Source organism: Corylus avellana, chromosome ca7, assembly GCF_901000735.1.
Source record: "Corylus avellana chromosome ca7, CavTom2PMs-1.0".
NCBI lineage: Eukaryota > Viridiplantae > Streptophyta > Magnoliopsida > Fagales > Betulaceae > Corylus > Corylus avellana.
The window spans coordinates 26,508,213-26,529,039 of NC_081547.1; the positions used below are offsets into that span (position 1 = coordinate 26,508,213).

General features: G+C 35.0%; 2 protein-coding genes across 2 annotated transcripts; one reads left to right on the forward strand and one right to left on the reverse strand.

Moving 5' to 3' along the window:
* Positions 1-1,641: 1,641 nt before the first annotated feature.
* Positions 1,642-3,706, reverse strand: LOC132188627 (chalcone--flavanone isomerase 2-like). The gene is made up of 4 exons (XM_059603140.1): positions 3,538-3,706; positions 3,289-3,447; positions 2,212-2,435; positions 1,642-2,126 (listed from the first exon to the last, which is right to left on the reverse strand). Exons 1-4 carry the CDS (start codon positions 3,641-3,643, stop codon positions 1,932-1,934), a joined length of 684 nt encoding a protein of 227 aa, XP_059459123.1. The 5' UTR covers positions 3,644-3,706; the 3' UTR covers positions 1,642-1,931.
* A 4,452-nt stretch (positions 3,707-8,158) lies between these two features.
* On the forward strand, positions 8,159-20,668 carry LOC132186633 (uncharacterized). The gene is made up of 18 exons (XM_059600620.1): positions 8,159-8,532; positions 9,645-9,866; positions 10,570-10,665; positions 11,770-11,822; positions 12,160-12,256; positions 12,467-12,540; positions 13,951-14,068; positions 14,424-14,534; positions 15,735-15,811; positions 16,961-17,027; positions 17,556-17,621; positions 18,779-18,886; positions 19,026-19,156; positions 19,341-19,407; positions 19,529-19,596; positions 19,674-19,767; positions 19,954-20,024; positions 20,131-20,668. Exons 1-18 carry the CDS (start codon positions 8,383-8,385, stop codon positions 20,507-20,509), a joined length of 2,049 nt encoding a protein of 682 aa, XP_059456603.1. The 5' UTR covers positions 8,159-8,382; the 3' UTR covers positions 20,510-20,668.
* The last annotated feature ends 159 nt before the right edge of the window (positions 20,669-20,827 follow it).

The following is a 20,827-nucleotide window of genomic DNA, read 5'->3' on the forward strand; positions in this document are numbered from 1 at the left end:
AAAAAAAATCACAAGGTGACCCACGGTTGGGTCACCTTGTGACCTTTTTTTTTCTTTTTTTTTTTTAATTAAAAGTTCAAGAGTTTAAATTGAGATGTTTCAAAGTTCAAAATATATCAAATTGCATAATAATTCAAAAGTTTAAAATGAAGTTTTTCACCTTAGCTTTAAAATTTTAATTTTTAATTTCATACCTACGTCAAACTTTTTTGCGAAATAGATACAAAAATTACTGTAAAAATATAATTATTACCATTAAATATATTTTTTAATAATAATAAAAAAAAAATCGGTGGTGGAAAGCCTTTCGTGGCTTGTGATTACCTTTATGTTAAGGGGGCGACCTTTTTTCTTTTGACGATTATTTACATTATCATTAACATGAGATCAACAAAAGTCCCAAATTTAGAATACGTCAGAATTCATGTCTCGAATTTATTAAATTGTTAAACTAAGTTCTTCAAGCCAAAATGCCCAAAATCGCACAAGGCTGTTAATGGTTCTCATTTTGTGACGTGTCATGTTTTATAGCTTCGTGCTCTTTTTTAGACCTTTTAGTTGTGTTATCTTTGACACACCATCTATTACCGCCTTAATTGGTGGTCAGTTTTCTTGGTCTTCGTGTCAAAAAATCATAGACTCGTATCATTCATTTGATACATTGCCTTTTTTCTTCTTTTTTTTTTACCTGTTTACTCAATCTAATATAGTAGTTTAGCAGCTTTTTGTTTGGGTTGTCCAACCTATTTTATAATTTATTGTTTTGTTGTTACGTACTAAAAAAAAAAAGTACGTTGAGAGTCAAAATAAACCAAACACTCTTTGGTAGTCAGCATTACTGTTAGCAAGCCTTCTCTTTGTTTGGACCGGTCTTGCTCCCATTATGGATGACATCCATTCAAGCTAACTTTCTTTGTCTTTTGGACTGCTTCTAAAATCTAAGGTCTTAAGAACAGCAGATCTCAAAGCACATGTTGTTGCCATTGTTATGAAAACATTCCCACTTACATTCATTTTAGTTTTTCTGTTAGAAGAAGAGCGGAAAAGATCCTCTTTTTTCTCTTGTAAATAATCTAAAAAAAAAAAAGAAAAGAAAAACTCCACTGGGCTGGTACGAAAATAAGCCCACTTGCCAGAAGTGCAAATATTGGGGGCCCAAAATGCCAATGCAGGCTCATAACAACAAATCTTTCTCCATCATTTTATCACTCCTTATCTATTTAGGGCTTTAACGTGTTCAGCTACAATAATTCATCACACATGGAAACTCGGCAGTGGTCATGAAATGGTCCATGCATAATGACAAATGCCCGTGTCAAGATTTTTGATGCGCTTGCTTTGGACGTCCAAGCCCAACTCAATTCCTGAGACTAAGTATCAAACAATAGCCCACGTGACATTTTCCTTTTCCCCAATTTATAATTTTGATTAATGCGATATTTTACATTTTTATTTTATAAGATTGATGTGTTAAATTTAACTAATTTTTAATTTTGTTAACATTAATCAATCTAATAGTGGGTTGAAATCATTATGTCAACATTATAAAATAATTGTTAGATAAAATATAGTTTATAGCATTGCACTTATTCATAATTTTTCTCAAGCATTTTTAAGATTTATTTCGCAACATACTCAAACAACTCAAAATACATATTACTTTCACATTTATTTTAAATAAAAAACAAACAAAAAAAACCGTCCATTACAAAGATTTACCAAACCAACTCGCAATTTGCTGTCTTCACTTGATCAACAACCTTATATGTGTTTCGAAGAGGTAGTTCAATTGGCTGGAACCATGCCTAATGAAGCGAATGTCACTAGTTCGAATCTCCCTTCCCCTTCTTATGTGGACATGTCCCAACAAAAAAAAACTTTTTTTTTTTTTTTTTTTTTTTTCTCTCTTCAGCAACCTTTTCGTTTTCCAATTATTTCCCATTTCCGACCACTTTATCATCGTTATCTTTCAATGACTCTGCTAACCTTGTAGCCAAACTCTGTTTTGCTTCTGGAGAAACACCATGCTTCCCAATAATTGACTCTAAAATTGCCTCTGAAAGCAGTTTGTTCTCTATCACTGCATTCCCAATTTCAGGCAGGGACCCATCTTTGGAGAAGCTAATCTATAGTTTAAAAGGGAAATAAAATGTGAACAATTATATTGATAGAAATGTTAATTAAATTACTACAAATTTAGAATTAAATTACCGTCAGTGATCCATTGGGTGATTGAGTAAATAATATAGAGGAGCCAGGTGGGAAAGTCTCGTCCTTAAAGACCTCTATGAACTTTTCAATGGCTTTGGCTTCTGCATCGGTGTAAATTCCGACAGATTTCCAAAAGGCGACACAATTCTCCGAGACCTTCTCCGAGTACTGTTGACCCGTCAATGGCAAGATCATTGTCACACGTGTGAACTTCTCGAAGGGGCCTACATGTAAATGGAATAACTATGTTCGCATTACAAAACTGTATTATTTATGGTAACGATGCGTAATGCTATACATTTTTTATTTTCAAAGTTAATGTGACATGATTTTTTATAATATATGATGCTAGGAAAGACCTTGTCAAGTTACACTCATAAATTCATAATATCATCACACGTGGGAACATATATTTTTAATTTTTTAAAAAGGGTTTGAATTATATTTATTATGACTTAAAAAAGAGAAATGCACTTGAGTATTTATGTGTAGCATGCATTGGAATTTACATACAATAATGTCAACTAATACCCAAAAAATAAACAAGTCATTTAGGGATATTATCAAGAGGCTCGTGTCATTCTAACATAATCTCTTTTTCGTTTCAAAAGGATCAAGATCAAATTAACTAAGGAAGATCTATTTCAGGTATTTCTACATATGTCGGGTTGGTTACAAGAATAGTATGGACATATTGGTCAATGGCCATTTGTTGGATAGTCCTTTTGACAATGTTTGACTTCACAATTTTACAGCTTGAAAACGCGTTTTTAAATAAAATTATAAGTAAATTTCTAATTTAAAAATACATTAAAATAAAAATAAAAAATCTACGTCTTCTAAACGCATGAAAAAGGTAAACACCTCGCTACGCAGGTTTGATTTTGTGCATTTCAATATCAAGAGATAAACAAAAACCAACAAAAAAAAAAAAAAATAATTCTTACACATAAAAGGACAAAGGTCAAGCCGATGCAAAAAATTTACTATAATGCTCATAACGGACAAAATAGCGGAAAACTCTGCCGGAATCCACAGCAGATTAGACTATGAAAACAGTTAGGTTAGGTCTGTTACCTGTAACGATGTCCCTGAAGAATTCCACGGACTCCGTCAGCTCCTCTCTACTCTTTCCCTTCCACTTAACGGAAAGCGAGGCCACGGCGGTATCCTCCAAGTACACACCTATCGCCGTGAACTTCACGAGCTTCCCTTGAATCTCCAATCCCCTTGCCCCTGCACCATGGATCATATATTAAATACGACCGCGAAAAGGATTAGCTGATAAAAATAAAATAAAAAATAAAAAAAAACTCCTGTGCGAACCTGCGCCGCCGAGGAACAAGGTATTGGTGGAGCCCGGAGGCTTCGCTGCCGGTGGGAACTCGTGGTTCTCGACCTGGACTCCGGTGCTGGGCAATGGCGAAACCATTTTTATGAGATGTTTACTATGGTAGGCAGCGATCGAGCGACGCGTTTTATAGAGGGAGCCCCGAGCCAGAGCCAGTGGGGTTCTGGAATTGCTGCTTGACAATTAAGGCAGGTAGAAGGGGTAGATGGGTGCACGTGCGTTGATCGAAAGGTCTCGTGAGAGGAACTGAAAACAAACAAACAAACTGAGGTTCCCGTGCACTAATGCTGTCCATAGGCCACAACTACCATCCGAAATCGCGCGGTTAAGACCATGCAAGAGAATACATCACGAAGAAACATTAAGAAATGAAAAGATTAAAACGACAGGTCATGTACTAGGACAAAGAAAGGAGGAAAGTGTTTCAAACAGGAAACGGAAACCAAACGCTAGCATGAATATGATGTCCCAACAGATTTGAGGTTCTTAAGGGGATATATAGCCGAATATGTGACAAATTAATAAACCGTTTGGAAGCCCGTATAATCCACGGGAGTGCCTGAAAAAAAATTAAATTATTTAAATAGTTGTCATGAATTCAAATTGTTATATTTTGATTCTAACTATATATGATTTCATTTGTGATACTATGACTAGGTCTCCAATTATTTTTCCTTTTTTTGGCTGTCTTAAGAACATTGTACACGTAAGAGCTAGAGATGAGATAAATATTTAGTGAAATATAAAACAGTTGGAATACTATTTTTATCCATTCATGCATATGCCTCGTTTAAATCATCTTATTTTTCATTTTCAAGAAAGAACATGAGTACTTTCCGAACTCTCTAATTTGTAAGGCATGGAAGCTTAAATGTGGGCAGACCCAAAAAGCGTTTCTAAGCCTTGAAAAGCCCGTTTCAAAAAAGTTAGGATCGTTTGGTAAAATCCTTTGAAAGGACTTTTGAGTTTGCAAACGCTAAAAACCCATTTAGTCCAAAGCTCAAATTCGAGGCTTTTGACAAAACGGACTTCCAACCAAAATGCATTATATTCCACGTCTTACACCATCTTCAATGAATCTGAGAGCTGCAAACCCTTCTACGATTTGGAGAATTGATGAGCTCGTCGCTTCTCTTCGATAGCTAGATATTGTGGTAAGTTTGATCATTCAACTGGGTTTTTTTGGGTCTTAAGACTCTCGACCGCCATTAATGTACAGATGAGCTTCTGTTGGAATGATGGGTTTTTGGGGTCATAGATAAAGAGATAAATTTTGGGGTTATTGGTTTCTTAGTACACTCTAGTTTTCTTGGAGCGATTAGAAGGGATTTATAGAGTGAGAGAGAGACGATGGTCCATTTGATTTGGGCGAGAGAAAAATTTGTGAGTGAAGGAGAGAGTTCTTGGAAAGGAAAAAACCCACTGAGAACCACAGATTTTTTTATTGCCTTGGTATTCGAAATTCCAGCAAAGAGACGTGTGCTAGAGATGGGTTTGTCAGATTAACTTTGTTTTTTTTCTGAATTTTTTATAGAATATATATATATATATATATATATTTTCTGTTGAATTGTTTTTTTGGCCCATTCATGTTCCTTTATTTGTTATACTATTATTATGGTTTTGTATTTAAAGTTAAAATATCAATAATTCTACATGTCTTTTATTATCATTTTTGTAATTAAAAACATATTTTTAGTTTTGTTACCAAATATCAATAATTTCAAAAAAAACGCTTAAGACATGCAGTTACCAAATATGTAAACAACTTTTCAATAAAAACGCTTTTGATAAAAGTTTACAGTTGATTACAAAGGTCTAACTCATATTCTACCGCGATACCAAAAACAGCTCTACATTCCACCGCGATACTAAACATACTCTAACTCACCTTGATTACAAAGGTCCTTTTAGTAATTGTCCTCAAATTCTTCAATATCGTCTCATGCGTAAGGTTCTATTATTAGTAACTTGTCTAGACTTAAACACTCATAAAAATCCTAAAATTAATTTTTAGACATTCTGCAAGTTGATCGATCGATTGTTGCTTGGGACGTTTAATTGTTCATAGGGTAGAAAGTAGAAACTTTGAAAACCCAAAAAAGTAGTACATTTAACCTACCCAGTACATTTCAAGGCTCACATACATTTATCAACATTAGAGTGGCCTAGCCACCCCTAGGTGATAGAGAGGGGGCACTCTACCACCTTAGTTTTTTTCTTTAAGTTCTTTTATTAGGTGTCCAGCTGATGTGACATTTTGTACGAAGGGTGGCGGCCATAAATAAAATAAGCTTTTCCACAATTGATCGAGAAAGATTAGCACAAATTAAATAATTAAAGGAATGGAAGCTAACAAGGGGAAGGGAAAATGTTAAAAGAATAGTAGTTGTTTTACTCCTATTTAATAAGGAGTTGTACTCTCATTGAGAGGAACCGGTTGGTTAAAAGTTGGTTAATACCCCTCTAGTATAACTAATTAGATATTATTCAATTTAAATGAAAGGAAGAGAATCCTAATTAAAGTTTCCTTATCCACTCCATTGTTGGTCAGTAGAATAAGCATTTAATATTGCATTAAGGAGTATTCCACTCCATTTCGTGCCAGGCAAGTGGTTCTCTATTTAGGCAGTATTAATTATTACAAATCCCATAAGGATAATCTGTGATGCAAAAGTTAATTCTCAAACCTAGTATTTGGGTATAGAGTTTTCTTCTAAATTAGGTTAGAGGAATTACCTCCAACTCAATCTATAAAAATGATGTGTCATTTGAATATGTGATGGACAAAAATTTCGTCAAAGCCAGTCTTAATAAAATATCCTTCAACTCATTTAAAATAGTACAAGTGTCTATAAACATTTAAAAGATACATTAAATTATTAACGTCATTAATATTAGTTTACTAACTTAAACTAAATTTAATGTGTCTTTTAAATGTTTATAGACACTTGGTACTATTTTAAATGGGTTTGAGGATATTTCCTCCAGACTTATTGGGAGAAAATTTATGTTCATATGTGATATGCACATGTTTTTTTAGTAGTAGGATCAAAGTTTGAATAAATTTTATTAAAAACTCATATGCATCTCACATATTATTAAAAAAAGAGACACATGTCATTTTTATAGACTAAGTTAGATGAAATCTCTCCGACCTAGCTTTGAGGAAAATTCTGTCCAATGTTTGTAGGCTTAGGAACCTCATATTTCTTACCACTAATTCGTTCGATTAGCAAAATAGGTTGGAATTAGAAGTTGAATCCAACTTCTCTTTTTCGATTGATAGGCGTACTGGTTCAGTTACGAATTCTCATAACAAAAAAATGAAGCTCTAGATTGAATTTTTTTAAAAAAATTTTTTAGGAAAGGGGATGAAAAACAACAACCAAAAAAAAAAAAAAAAAAAAAAAAAAATTACAAATGAGGATCCTTGAAATTCCTAATCCTAAGAGAAGAAAGAAAAGGAGAATCGTCGGGAATGCTTCCAAATACTGAGTGCAAAGTGGCTCATTTAGCAACCGAGTGTACCCGAGAATTGACACATCTAGAGACATTTGAAGCGGTCCAAAAGAAAAAATAAAAGAGTTAGAGGTGACTATCTTTGATAATAGGAACACACGGCCAATCGGTGAAGATGTAACATTGACTGAGAACTAAAATGGTGGAAAGGGAATCACCTTCAATCTAGACAGAGGAGCAACCATGAAAGAGGGCAAGCCAGACACCAAGAAGAGCAGCAGAAGCTTCACCAAGGGAGGAATCTAAAAATTTAAGTGCATCCCAGTGGAGCTTCACCATTTAAGTGCATCCCAATAATCAAACTACTACATCTGGTTGATTGCAGCAATTGTTTTCTTGTTGCAATAATTTGATTACTGATTGAAGAATGAAAAGTGCCGGCCCAAACTAGCTGAGGTTTAGGTAGGGACAAATTTTTTTTTTAATTTATTTTTTTAAAAAGAAGACTTTTTTTGGGGTAAAAATTAATTTTGGAAGGCCTTTCTCATAAAAGAACATAACATTTAGAGGAATTTTTATAATTTTGGATGACTACTGCCCTGAGCATATGGGTGATTTGCCCCTGGATATGACAACATTTTATTGGTCTTATGTGGTTTTTTATACATAAAATTCCGTTAAGATTTTAAGTAGTAAATGAAAAAAAGTATCAAATTGATAAATTGGAAAAATAAGTGTATTAGTTTTGTCACTTTTTAAAATTCATGTAGTTTTTTCTGATGAAGAACAAACCAATTACGTATTTATTTAATCCTTGTGTTTATTTGGCATTGTATTAACTATTAACTTTATTAAGAAGTTTGTCGGGATCTCTCCACTTCCCTCTCTATGAAAGTTAATTTTGCCAATTAAAAAGATAATAAATGATGATATGATTAAATTTTTAATAATTTAATTATTTGAAGAATTTAAAAAAGTGAATTCAAATATCGGAAAGAGCTGAAATAGAAAACTCTAGGTTATTTAAGTGGACTGGTAGTTAGGCAGTTGGGCAATTTTGGCCCGAGTTAAACCCACCCGGCCATTCACAAGAGACAAGACCATAAAAACGACGCCGCTTCAGCACCCAAACTCGCCCATTCCACGCTTGACTCGCTCGCTCACCGCTTCCCCTCTATCATCCCAAATCGTCCAAAAACTATCTCACACTTCCCAATTTCCCCTTCTAAACCCTCCCAGAACACCTTTCATACTCGATCTTTATCTTTCTCTCTCACTTTATCATACTCTTCGTCTTCTTCTCCTTCCTTCTTTGAGAATTTCCAATCTGTCGGTGATTTTCCTAGACGCTTTGGAAAATGTCGTGGCTGAGATCTGCGGTGAGCAAGGCCGTGGAGGTGGGGAACAAGAACAACCTCACCCGCACCGTCAAGAACTACGCCGACACCGTCGTCCACCACGCCGGCCAAGCCGTCTCTGAAGGCGCCAAACTCCTTCAGGATCGCATTGTATAGTTCCTTAACATTTCTCTATTGCTTTTGCTTTTATTGCATTTTTTTTTCTTTCGCTATAGCTTGTATTTGGACTTTTGAGGATGTTAGTTCGGATTACCGTTTGTATGTTACTCTTCTGCTGTCAGATATGGTACAATAATCTCTATCGCGTGCTTTATAGTTACGTACTTTATGCTAACATTAGCTGGAATTGCTTTTTTATTGCATTTTTTTTAAAAAAAAAAAAAAAAAAAAAATTGAAATTCTGTTAGTTTAAATTCATCATGTGTGCGTAAGGCGCTCCAAGTATACGTTAAAAAAATCTAGTTAGAAGGAGCAAAGAGAACAAAGAACTCATGATAACTAATCTCTAAAAGAAAAAAACAGAAGCAACTGTCCATAGATACCGTGTAGAAAAATAAAGCCTTAATCTCTTCCAACGTCCTTTCACGATCTTCAATACTTTTTTCATTTTTTTCCATTCATATACACCACAACAAACATGATTAGGAAGTTAATGAATAGCATTAACCATGTGAAAGCACGATTGTTGTTTTCGGGTTCATTGTAATTCAATAGAAAGTGTTTAAGGTTATTTGTGATTCACTTGGGAATTTAATGTGATCCTATATTAAGTAAAGGGAGAGATAGGGAGAAGCTTTGCTATACATAATGTTTGCTTTTGCGTTTGGGGATTAAAATCAAGAGATTTGATGAGAATTGCTGGTATAAGTTGCTCGGGAGGGAGGAATAAGAGCACGTGATGGATTTTACTCCAGCAAAAAGAATTTGTGTTGTGATTTTGAAATAACATCTTACACTTAATCATTTCAAATCCTCGAATTAGTAAGGCTTAAATATTTCAATTAGTTTCTTCGATACAAATGAATTTTTACTTTTAATATTTCATTCAAGCCATTTAATTTAAACCCGGAAAAACAAAATCCTTCTCTGTAAATATTTCCATCCAAATGAACCGTATTTAAATCCACATATGTGGTTTTTGAAGTTAATGGCTATACTTCTCATTTTGTGATGATTATTTGGCACAAACAACAAATAAAAACATCATTTGTTTTCTTGTTTGTACAATGTATCTGAATTTGTTAAGTTGCATGCATATGCAGGGGGCCCGGAATTTTAGGAGTGTTAAGCAGACCATTAAGAGATTGGAAGAAGCTGCTGTTTCTTGTAGGGGCACTGAAAGAGTTCAGTTACTGAGAAGATGGTTGGTTGTGCTTAAAGAGATTGAAAAATTATCTGGAGCTACCCTTGAAGATAAAGAAAAGACCCTTGAGCAATATCTTGGTTCAGATGAAGGAAAGGATAGCCCAAAAAGACCATCTATGGTGGGTAAACCTTTTTTCTTCTCTCCTTTTGGAATCTTAAAATGCTAGTATTTTAATAATATTATAAGCAGTTCCAGTTTCTCTTTTCTTCATAATTGGGCCTAGTGTGTGTGTGTATATATATATTATAAGTAATCGAAATACCTTTAAAAGCGTAAGACGCTCTTAGATACATAGAAAGTATACAAGAGAAGCCACCTAACTAGGAGGGGTAAAAAGAATAAGAAAATAATGATAACTAATCACCAAAGGAGAACACAAAAGCAGTTGTCTAAAGATACAATGTGTTGAAAATAGGTAGTGGAAGCTTTTAATTAAAGGGAAGCAACTTTCCCGCTTTAAAATAGGCGGCCATTACCAATTACTGTTAGTGTTTTTTAGTTTTATTCATAAAATTAAAACCTTTAATAGATTCACCGATTCAGAAATTCGGTTGCAATCAATTGTTTATTTTAACAGATTACCATTTATTTGCATAGTAGTTTAAGTAAATCCTCATGTTCATTGGTTTTCTTAGGCAGATGATCACTTCGTATCATGTTATTGCACATTGTCCAAGTCTTAAAGGCTCACTGCATGAATGCTATATTGCAAGTTGGACTGTAATTATGTGTGTGTAGCAGTTGGTAATCTGAATGTGATGGGTGTTATTTTGTTTAAGCTGATTGTATCTAATTTTTTTTTTTCAAATCTTCTCTTATAGGTTCTGTATTATGACTCTGATGTTGGGGGTGATCCAATGAGTTTCCGTGACGTTTTTCTTAAAAGTCAGGCTTTGGAGGGCATAACACTGTCCATGGTACATCAAACTAACTTTAGTCATTTATATAGATTTATTTTGAAATGTATTTAAGATTAGTGGATAGTAGTAACCTCAGTATCTTGTATATACTTATCAAAAACTTCAGTATCATGCATATACTATATACAGGGATGGAACTAGAAAGTTAATTTTAGGGGGGCCAGACTGTAGTAAAATGTTTTGAAGGGCCAAAGTAAAAAACCAGGACCTAAAATTTTTGGTTCATTAAACTGCATACATCAAATTATAGAAATACACACAGTAATTATCGATCTGTAAGTAGATTTGGATTATGAATTTCGGAAGCCTCCAATATCCTAGGCTATATTCCATTTTAGGCTTTACTTAAAAATGATTAGATAAATTTACAAGGACATTTCTATGCTAATATTTTTTGTTAGATGAGCTGGTGATTTGTCTTTAAATGTTCTGTGATTATGGTATATCTAGCAAGTTGGTGGAAAATTTTATAATGCAGCTAGGATGCCGGTTATGTCTTATGCTTGGCAGTCAAGAATTAGATGTTTACGAAATAGCTCAAGTGTTTGGCTAAGTTGGCACTTCATATGTGCATATGGAAATTTGATGAAGTCTGGTCATGTTCATGGAGGACAATCAGTGCATGATGGTGCTATTATCTGCGGAGTTAAAAAATTCACTAAAAAATTGACATTGCCGATTGCCCACTCAAAACATTAAAATATTGATTTAATTGGATCTTCACATTGTCCTAACATAGTTTGATACTTTCAGGATTTTTTATTGTCTGACTATATATTGAATTAAAGTAACTTTTTGCTTAGGTATCAGGATTCATTACATAGTATGTCATTTTTTTTTTTTTTTTTGATGTCGGGGAACCTCTCCAATGTAGGGCCCTTCGGACCCATCCCTGTAGAGTAAACCCTGGTCCCATGCACAGTATTTGTCATTTTTCACAAGCCTATATGAAAGTTTATTATTATTATTATTATTATTTTAAACTTGATGGACAATGCTCACTTGACCTTTCATATCAACATGATTCTAAAAGAATCTTTTGTGTTTGGTAGTTGCTGAACATAGAGGTTAACCGTAAGTTAATGCTTTTCTATACCGCAGATTCTTGAAGCACCAATTGAGGAGGAAGTTTCTCTGCTTCTGGAGATGTTTGGGTGTGTCCTCTCACTATTGCTGCTGTACCAAATGATGGATTGGGAACTGGAAGTGCTTACATTTAATTAATATATACTGGAATGAAAATAACTTTTTTTTTCTTTCTTTCTTTTTTGTAAATGATGCAAAACTTTTATCCTCTTGGTGTTGTAGAATCTTTGATCAATTAGATTTTAAGATGATGATGGGATGTTTTTGTTTTATCTTCCAATTTGTCTGCTTTGTGGGGGTTTATTCTGGTCTTTAGAGGTAAATGTAAAATAGGTTGTTAGTATTCTTTACTTGTGTTCACCCTGAATCAGATCTGAATATTTTCTATAATATTATCACCTGTAGGCTGTGTCTTACTGGAGGAAAAGAAGTTCATAATGCAATAGTGAGCAGTATACAGGATCTGGCAAAAGCTTTTTCAAGCTATGAAGATGAAGTACTGGTAAAGACATAGCAACAAACATGCAAATTAGAAGAAACCACCCTTTTAATTTTAATTGCTTTATATGGGGAGCCCCTCTAAACCCAAACCTCTATTGTTTACATAACTTAAAAGGAATATCTAGATGGCTGTTTCCATGAGATTTTCTTTTTCTCCTTGTGCTTTTTAGCAAAAATTTACAGATTGTTCACGAGTGTACTTTGCATTCAGGTGAAGCGGGAGGAATTGCTTCAATTTGCACAAGGTGCCATTACGGGATTGAAACTTAATGCTGATCTTGGAAGGTGCGTAAGAAATAAGAATCTGATAGTATTTATCCTTCCAAGTTCATTTGGCTTCGAGGAGTCAACCTGGGCATTTATGAGTTGCAGATGTTTGTTATGCTTGCTGTGTTGAAATGATTGTTCAAAATTTCACCTCATTCCTGTGTTTACTCATGGGTCTCATTGGTAGTGATGATATTTTCATTATTCGGCTTGCAATGTATTATTTCATTTCATTCAGAGAAATATTGATTTTCATATTTAACCAAGTTCTTTACCTTTTGTTTTAGCAATCAAGTTTTTTACCCTTAAATCATTGATTTTACAGTGATTAGCTCTTTTTCTTGGTTACAGTTCACATTCTATAGTTATTAAGTAACAAAGATACCCACACGGGATTCGAAGTATAAGATCTTCCCATGTCAATTTCTATAAACCTGGATATGTCGTAGTCATGGTAATGCTTTCTATAAGTCCTGCTTGCATGCATGTTGACAGACATCTGCCTGGCTTAAGGGAACTTGTCGATTATATGTTAAGTAGAAGTATAAAGCACTGTCTGTCCTTAGTGCCACCTGCTGCTAGTTAAGCATGCACTTGGTCCTTGTTTTGGTGGTAGAAAGGTGTGGTGAACTGGGGGTGGTTGGGAAAGGTTTCAGGTATGAACCTTGCATAGCAAGAAAAAGAAGATGACAGTTATTTAGGGTAGTCTAGTAGGATTGCCTTGTTATCCTACACTTATTAATACTGTGCAGGATTTGGAAATGACTTCCATATTAGGCCTTTTTCTCAAGCTCGTACTGGGGGCTAAGGTGAGCGGAATGACAAAGGGATTCTCTTGCTTGGCTCTGCACTCGTAACAAGAAATTTGGTTGTTACTCATGCACCAATCAACGTGGCTTTTCTCTATGTATAAGCTTATGGTTTACTTGTGTCATATATGCCAAGAATGCTGGTGAATAATTGCATTGGATCTTGTTTCATTGTCTGTTTGCAAGAGAGTTAAGGTCTTTGATTTCCTTCCACTTTATCGAAGGGCATTTGGTGCTTCGAAATTCAGGGATGAAGATGATTTTAAGTTGAATTCTGAAAAGTCTAAAGTAAGAAGGTGGACCCGGAAATGGCACCTGTGTGTATGCCATGAAGCCTATATGAGGACAGAACAGCTCAGTTGCAGAAACTGTTTTGCCTCTTCCCCAGCAAAATCTGATTTCCTTTCAAGATTTTTGCTGCTGTTGCAATAGTTATTCTTTTTCCACTCATCAGAATTGTTCTTTTCAAGTCTTGGGTCTCTGGTAGCATATTGGGGGCTCATGTCTCTTGGGTTGCACCCCCCTTGGTGCTCTTTTAATGAATTACATAATTGAAAAAGAAAAAGAAAACAAGAAGAAAATTAACACGTTGTTCTTAACTCTTTTATTTAATTTACAGAATGGATGCCGAAGCCATTGGTCTCAAGAGAAAGCTTGATGAAATTGCAGCTTCCCAGAAGCCTTCAGATGAAGGCCTTGAAAAAGCATCGGAAGAAACAACTTTAGCAACAATAGAGGTAGATTGGTTTTTGTGAATCGGCAAATACAACTGAATAGAAAATTAACGCGACTGTGATGATTTTATTTAAAAGCAGACAATCAAATAGTTGCAAAGGCATGACATACTTACATTTGTTCCTTCTTGATTTCTAATTCTTTTAGTCTTATTTTTAACTTAATTTTTTTTGTTTAAATTTCATTACCCTATGTGAAAGTAATATATCATGCGGATTCAAATATTCTGTGCATAAAGTGTATTCTGGACCCAGTTCTCTCTTTCTTTCTTGATGCTGATATTAATAGTTTTTCTGGAAAGCAAATAAATTTTCTACTAACACTTGCACATGTTTGGTTGTCCCATGTTTGTGGCAGGCTTTGAAAGAAGCACTTGCGCAAATTCGAGTTTGTTCCAGATTGGAAGGACTTTTACTGAAAAAGAAATTTCTAAACAATGGAGACACCCAAGAGGTTCATGCTCAGAAGGTATGGTTCTCTCTCTCTGTTGGGTCATTGCTTGGTTACATTTCTAAAGCATAGCTCATCTTGTTGGTATCTTGCTTCAGTTGTATGGGTACAGTTTGGGTTACGATTTATGGGAGTGTATATGAGTCTCTATTTTGGCATTATTCCCCTGTGATGCCATGCTGCAATTCCCAAGAATTATATATGGAGACATCTATATATACAGGGTGTGAATTTACTAGGTTATACACTTTTTAGTCCATATGCGTCTGTAGGAGCATATGAAGTAGAACAAGATGATGAAACTAGGAATTCTTTTTTTTTTTTTTTGACATGTCCACACAAGGGAAGGGAAAGGGGGAATTCGAACTAGTGACCTCCGCTTCAGGAGGCGTGGTCCACAGCCGATTGAGCTACCCCTTGGGGACGAAACTAGGAATTCTATGATAAGGGGCATGTTTCACGAGTAGTATGAAGGCCAATGATTTACTATCTGATAGTAATGCTCAACACTTTTTTTTTAATAAGTAATCACATATTCATTAAAAAGTGCAAAGGTACAACTCAAGTACACGTGAAGTATATAAGAGACTTAGCTAAAAGAAAAAAAAAAAAAAAACTGAAAAAACAATATGCCATTGCTGAAAGGGAAAAGTCTCTGACAAACTCATAGCACACTGTCTGGATGTTAGTGCTGAAGGGAGAAGTCTGACAAAAACCACAGCGCACAGACTTATTCCAGGCATAGGTCATCTCTCTATTAAATATTAGTGTGATATACACTCATCAATTCTGCACTCATGGTTTCGTTTATCTGACATAAGCTTAGTTACTTGCAAATATTTACGTGCAACACTTATTCAAAATCAAGGTGTGACACCTATCTACATCTCCAGAAACCATTGCTTGGATTTATCTTTTCTGATGGCTCCAATTCAAGACTAGCATAATAGAGCATATCTTATGTGTTTTTTTTTTTTTTGGGTGCTAATTCCTTGGCTTTAATTTGTGTAACTTGCTTTTTCCCTTCTTTCTTGTTCTTTGTGGTGATCTCTGAATCATTAGATTGTTTATGTATTTTGAGTGGCATTTTTATAGTTTCAACTGAGTGCACTTAATTCATTTCTCTTTTATTGTTACATGTATCAATCAGCAAATGCCAAGTTTCCGTTAAGGCTCTCAGTGCTACTGTCACCACTATTATCTTGTTTCTATGGGCAGGTTGATAAGTTAAAGGTCTTATCAGAATCTCTTTCTAGCTCTGCTGCAAAAGCTGAAAAACGAATTTCAGATCATAGGTATAAATCAAATTACTTTCTTAAACATTTTGGGTTATATGAATGTTACTGTACTTTAGAGCTAGAAGCTGTTTATTGGTTTACCAAGATTTCTAAGGCTTCCATGTTATTACCTGCACCCAAAAGCATGGTGTTTCCTTTTACGGTTCCAACAACCCTTACGAAGATATGAGTTGTGCCTGGCTCCTTACATTGGTAATTGTTAATAAATTAAGTCAGTCCCCAGGGGTTTTGGTAGGATAATCTCTTGTTCCATTGTCTCTAGTTACTTTACAATTGGAGTATCTTGTCACTATTTATCCATTATGATGCTAATTTACCTCATTAATCTCTGTTAGTCTGTCCTCTAGTCTTGGAATATAGGATTACTAGCTATAGGCTGATTTGGGAATTGGTCAACTACAACCCAACTAGTTCATAAAAATATTATCTTTATGTGCAGTTTTTAAAGTATTTTTGTGTAGAAGTAGTTTAATAATGTAGAATATGAGATTAAACTATTTGAAAATTATTGATTCTTATTAGGTGGGTATACGAAGTGGCCCTGCCTTGAAGGGGTTCCTCGTCATAAAAAAAAAAATGATTCTTATTATTGGAACTCTATTGAAATAATCAAATTATGGCATACTATGTGGATTGGTGTTGAAGATGCACGAATTGCCCAACCACTTCAATTGGAAATATAATGCAACCTTAAGAACAACCAAATATGAGTTTTCTAGTGAATGGTTTCCCCTTAATTTGCCTGAAAATTTGGATATCTATGGAGTATTAACTGTTTGGGTCTGAATCTCTAGCCTTTTCCAATGATTTAGTGAAATTATTTTGTCTGTTTTCTAGTATATAGTAATAATAACATGTTGCAACTCCTGTAGAAACATTACTAAAAGTCTACCTTGGTGGGACTAGGTCCTCTTGAAATAAAAAGGAAAATAAAATCAAACTGGAATCATGGTGGGATTTCCCATGAAATCCTAACTATACCAGGACAGAAACAGGATGCCATGCAAACTGGAACCTCTTTACAATCACACATCACTAATGTGTAGTTGATCACTTGTATATAATGAATGGCAAGTGCTTTACACTGAATCCACTGTTGCTTTTTGATGTTAGTTTTTGAAATATTCTCTCTTTTCTTATTGGCAGATTGCAAAAAGAGGAGGCACTAAAAGTTCGTGTGACCAAAGCAAGTGAAGTTGGTGAAAGAGAAAAGGTAATATGCTTCCACGGCAATCCATTTTTCTTGTCATGTACCAGTGAACTTTTAGTAGATAAGAAAAGGACACCATTTTCTTGTAGTTTTATGTAGGAATGTGAAAATTGGGTCTCATGATTTTTTTTTCCTCCTGAAGAAGGCTTGGAATTTTTGCATTTACTTTCAATTATGTGTCCATAGTAGATTTATATGGTAGTTATGGACAGTTATAGCAAGGTCTGCTAAGGGCCATCGATCTTTTAATTGTATATAATTCTAATGGGACTTGATTAGATGTCACTTGGTTTTGAAATGTTTCACACTTAATGCTACTGCATGAACATGTAGAAACTAGGGATAATATGAAGATTCATTTGAAAGTAACAGGAGTAAAGCTTCCTTTGTGGTTGATAATCTTCCTAGCCTTTCTGGTATACATGTGGTACAAAGGCCATACTTGCTACAAGCATGTAGTTTGTGTATTTGCTATTCCCATTTGTTGCAGGAGAAAAACTTTGAACTTTTGTTTCATCAATCTATTTCCAGACATTAGCAGCTGAGATAGCAGAATTCGAAAGACAGAGAGACGATCTTGAAGCCGAATTGAAAAAGGTTTCTCTTCTTCTGTCTTCTTCTCTCTCTCTCTCTCTCTCTCTCTAATGTTGAAACTAAAATTTACAATTATGAAGAGACACTTTCTTATCACATTTGATTCGTATCACACATGTAATTCCATCTTTCCTTACCTGTTCCAATATTTGAAGACTACTTATGTCACTGATGATGCTGCCTAAGTGAATATTACTCCACCAAAAAATTTTTGGGGTATGAGAATAATGTTTTCAGAGTTGATGTCATTTGCCACATACTGATATCAGAATTTCTTACTCCATTGAGTAACCTTGAGGCTATCTTGCATTCTATGCATTGTGGCTCTTACTTTTCAGCTGGCATTAGATTCCTGATGCTACACATGAGCCACTTTGGAGATTAATTCTCAAAGTGGTTCCTGTCACCTCAACTGTCTACTTGTTAACCTCCTTTTCTGTACTTCTTCATACGATCATAAATTTTTAATATGCTTGGTTTTTTTTTTTTTTTTGTATAACAAATACCAACTCTTTTGTTATGAGAAACTTGTGTACACATTCCAATTAATACTCACCCTTCCAATAACGGAATGTCATATAGCAGGTGGCATTCCAGTTGTTTAGAAAATATTAATGGCTAAAAGCGTCAAAGAATTAATACTATTATCCACATGAATTAGTGGCTATAATCTGCCTTGTAACCCTGATTGTGGGGGTAATTATTCCAATGGTGCTTACGGGTTACAAACATTGCGTTTTGCTCTTGTTAGTTGGGTACCATTGGGCCCCTTTTTTTTTCCTAGTTTATTTCAAGTGATTTGTTTATACTTGAATTTGTTTTCTTTGATCTCTATATGCCACAAGGATAGGGGTTAGCTAAAAGGTACTTAAAATATCAATTTTTTTATTTATTATGATATAGCTTATAGCATTTTGTGTACTTGATGGTTTCAACTGAACCATGGGAATGATGTAGTTGGAAAAACCTCTGACATTGTTAAGGCCTAAAACTTGTGTCAAAGTCATGATTCTGTAATAGTGTCCTCTGAGTATATTAGATTCAATGAAGTTGACAGTTGTGTGCCAGTTTCCCGAAGTTTTTTAATAAACCTTCTTGTGTGCCATTTGACTTGCCCCTCATAGATACTGAATATTTTAACACTGGTGCATGTGGTGTAGGTTAATATCTCCTTGGCTGCTGCTAATGCACGTCTTCGCAATGCCAGAGAAGAGAGGGACCAGTTTGAGGAAGCTAACAATCAGATTGTTGCACACTTGAAAACAAAGGTTTGAATTCTTCTTTCCTAGTGTCTTTCCAATTTTTGAAAAATATATTTAATATTGATCATATTTATTGTCTAGTGCATGGTTACTGGCTCCTCTTCTCATTCAAATACCTGAAATATCTTGTCGAAATTGTTGATAGGAAGAAGAGCTTTCCAAATCCATAGCCTCATCTAGGGTGGAAGCAGATGTTCTTACTACGTGGATTAATTTTCTGGAAGATACTTGGGTTCTTCAATGCTCGTATACGGAAATTAAGGAGAAGCAGGTCAAGTATGTACCTTGATCGAGTGTTCTTGAGTAGTTCTCATCAGTGATTTTTTCTTTTAAGCATTTTGGGGGTACATATTTTGAAATCCTCTAACCGAGAAAAGGATAAATGTTATGACTTTTGCTCCCTAGTCTTTTCTTATGTGTCGTGCATTGTAACTTAGTGTTGCGTCTTTGCATATCCAAGTGATGAATTGGAGAGGCATGAGGATTATTTTGTGAAGTTGGCCATTCATCTCCTTTCTAATTACAAGGTATATATTATATTCTTTTTATTAAAGATTTGTTCCTGCAATGGAACCTAAAGTTGTGGATAAAGTTGTAAGCTCTTCCCCCACCCCCTGGTGCTTATCCCACCATGTACCCCTTGTGCAGAAAGAGTTGGGGCCTTCTATCATCCGTATTAGGAAATTTGTGGAGAACCTAAAGATTTTGAGTGAGGGGTAAGTCTTTTGTTTAACTGAAATGGTTCTGACCTTTGGTAACCCAGTTTTTAATTTCTTTTTACCTGATGAGACAGGTCAGAGAAGGCATCAACTTTGGATAATGAGGATTCAAAAGTATTAAACCCAAGGAAAAATCTTGAGGAGGAATATTTGGATTATGAAGCCAAGGTACGGATCTCCTATATCTATAGTCATTTTTACAATAGTAAAGCTTTCTTTAGAGATTCTCTTCAACTGTATAGAGATTTACCCTTTTTTCCACCTGTGGTTCTCCGTGAAGGAATGCAATGAGGAGAAGAAATGATAAGACCTAGTATATGTGTATCTTGATTTTTTTTTCTTTACATGTTTCAGATCATTACCACCTTCAGTGTAGTGGATAACATGAAGGAGCAGTTTTATGCTCAGCAAGGGAAAATTTCCAGGTTTGATATTCTGGCTATAACCTCACCTGTTTTTTTGTTGCTTTATGATTTTTTTTTAGGTCACCACTTTTCCTCAAAATGGATTACTTGTCTTCTCTTGATCCAGGAAAGATGATCCTAAAATCAAGGAGCTTTTTGATGACATTGAAAAGTTAAGAGCAGAATTTGAGCTTATTGAGAGACCAAGTTTAGAAATGGAGACTCCAACCCCAAAGGCTGAAACTCAATCTAGCGAGAAGCCACAGAACACTCCATCTCCTCCAATTCCGGTTACCGAGACACTAAAAGCCGATGAGATAGATGAGCAGCCAAAGTCACCTGCAAACAAGGCAGAGCACGTGCTAGACGCCGAAGCAGAACTGGCAAAATTGGAGTCAGAGTTCGGGAAGGTTGGTCCAGACTACTCTGCTGAGGAGATTGGTGGCTGGGAGTTTGATGAGCTCGAAAGAGAATTAAGAGCTGGTGATTCACCGACCAGCAAATGAACCATTAGCTCTGGCTACATGGTTATCACTTATCCACATGTAAGTACGATGTGAATTTGTCATTTACATTCTGACCTCCTTGAAGCTGCGTTTTAGATCTCAAGCTTCTCTTTGTAACTTGTTTGTAATATTATATGCAGTTCAATTTTTTCATTCTTCTGTAAATTCTCAAAACTTGTATCTTGTAATAAGGAATGAATTAAACAAATAAAGGGAACCTTCAACAATTTTAGGGGCCATTGCTGCTCTGCTTGCATCATAGGTGCAACATTACGTAAAATGGGTCAGTTAACGTTATTCACAGCATCCCTTTTCTAA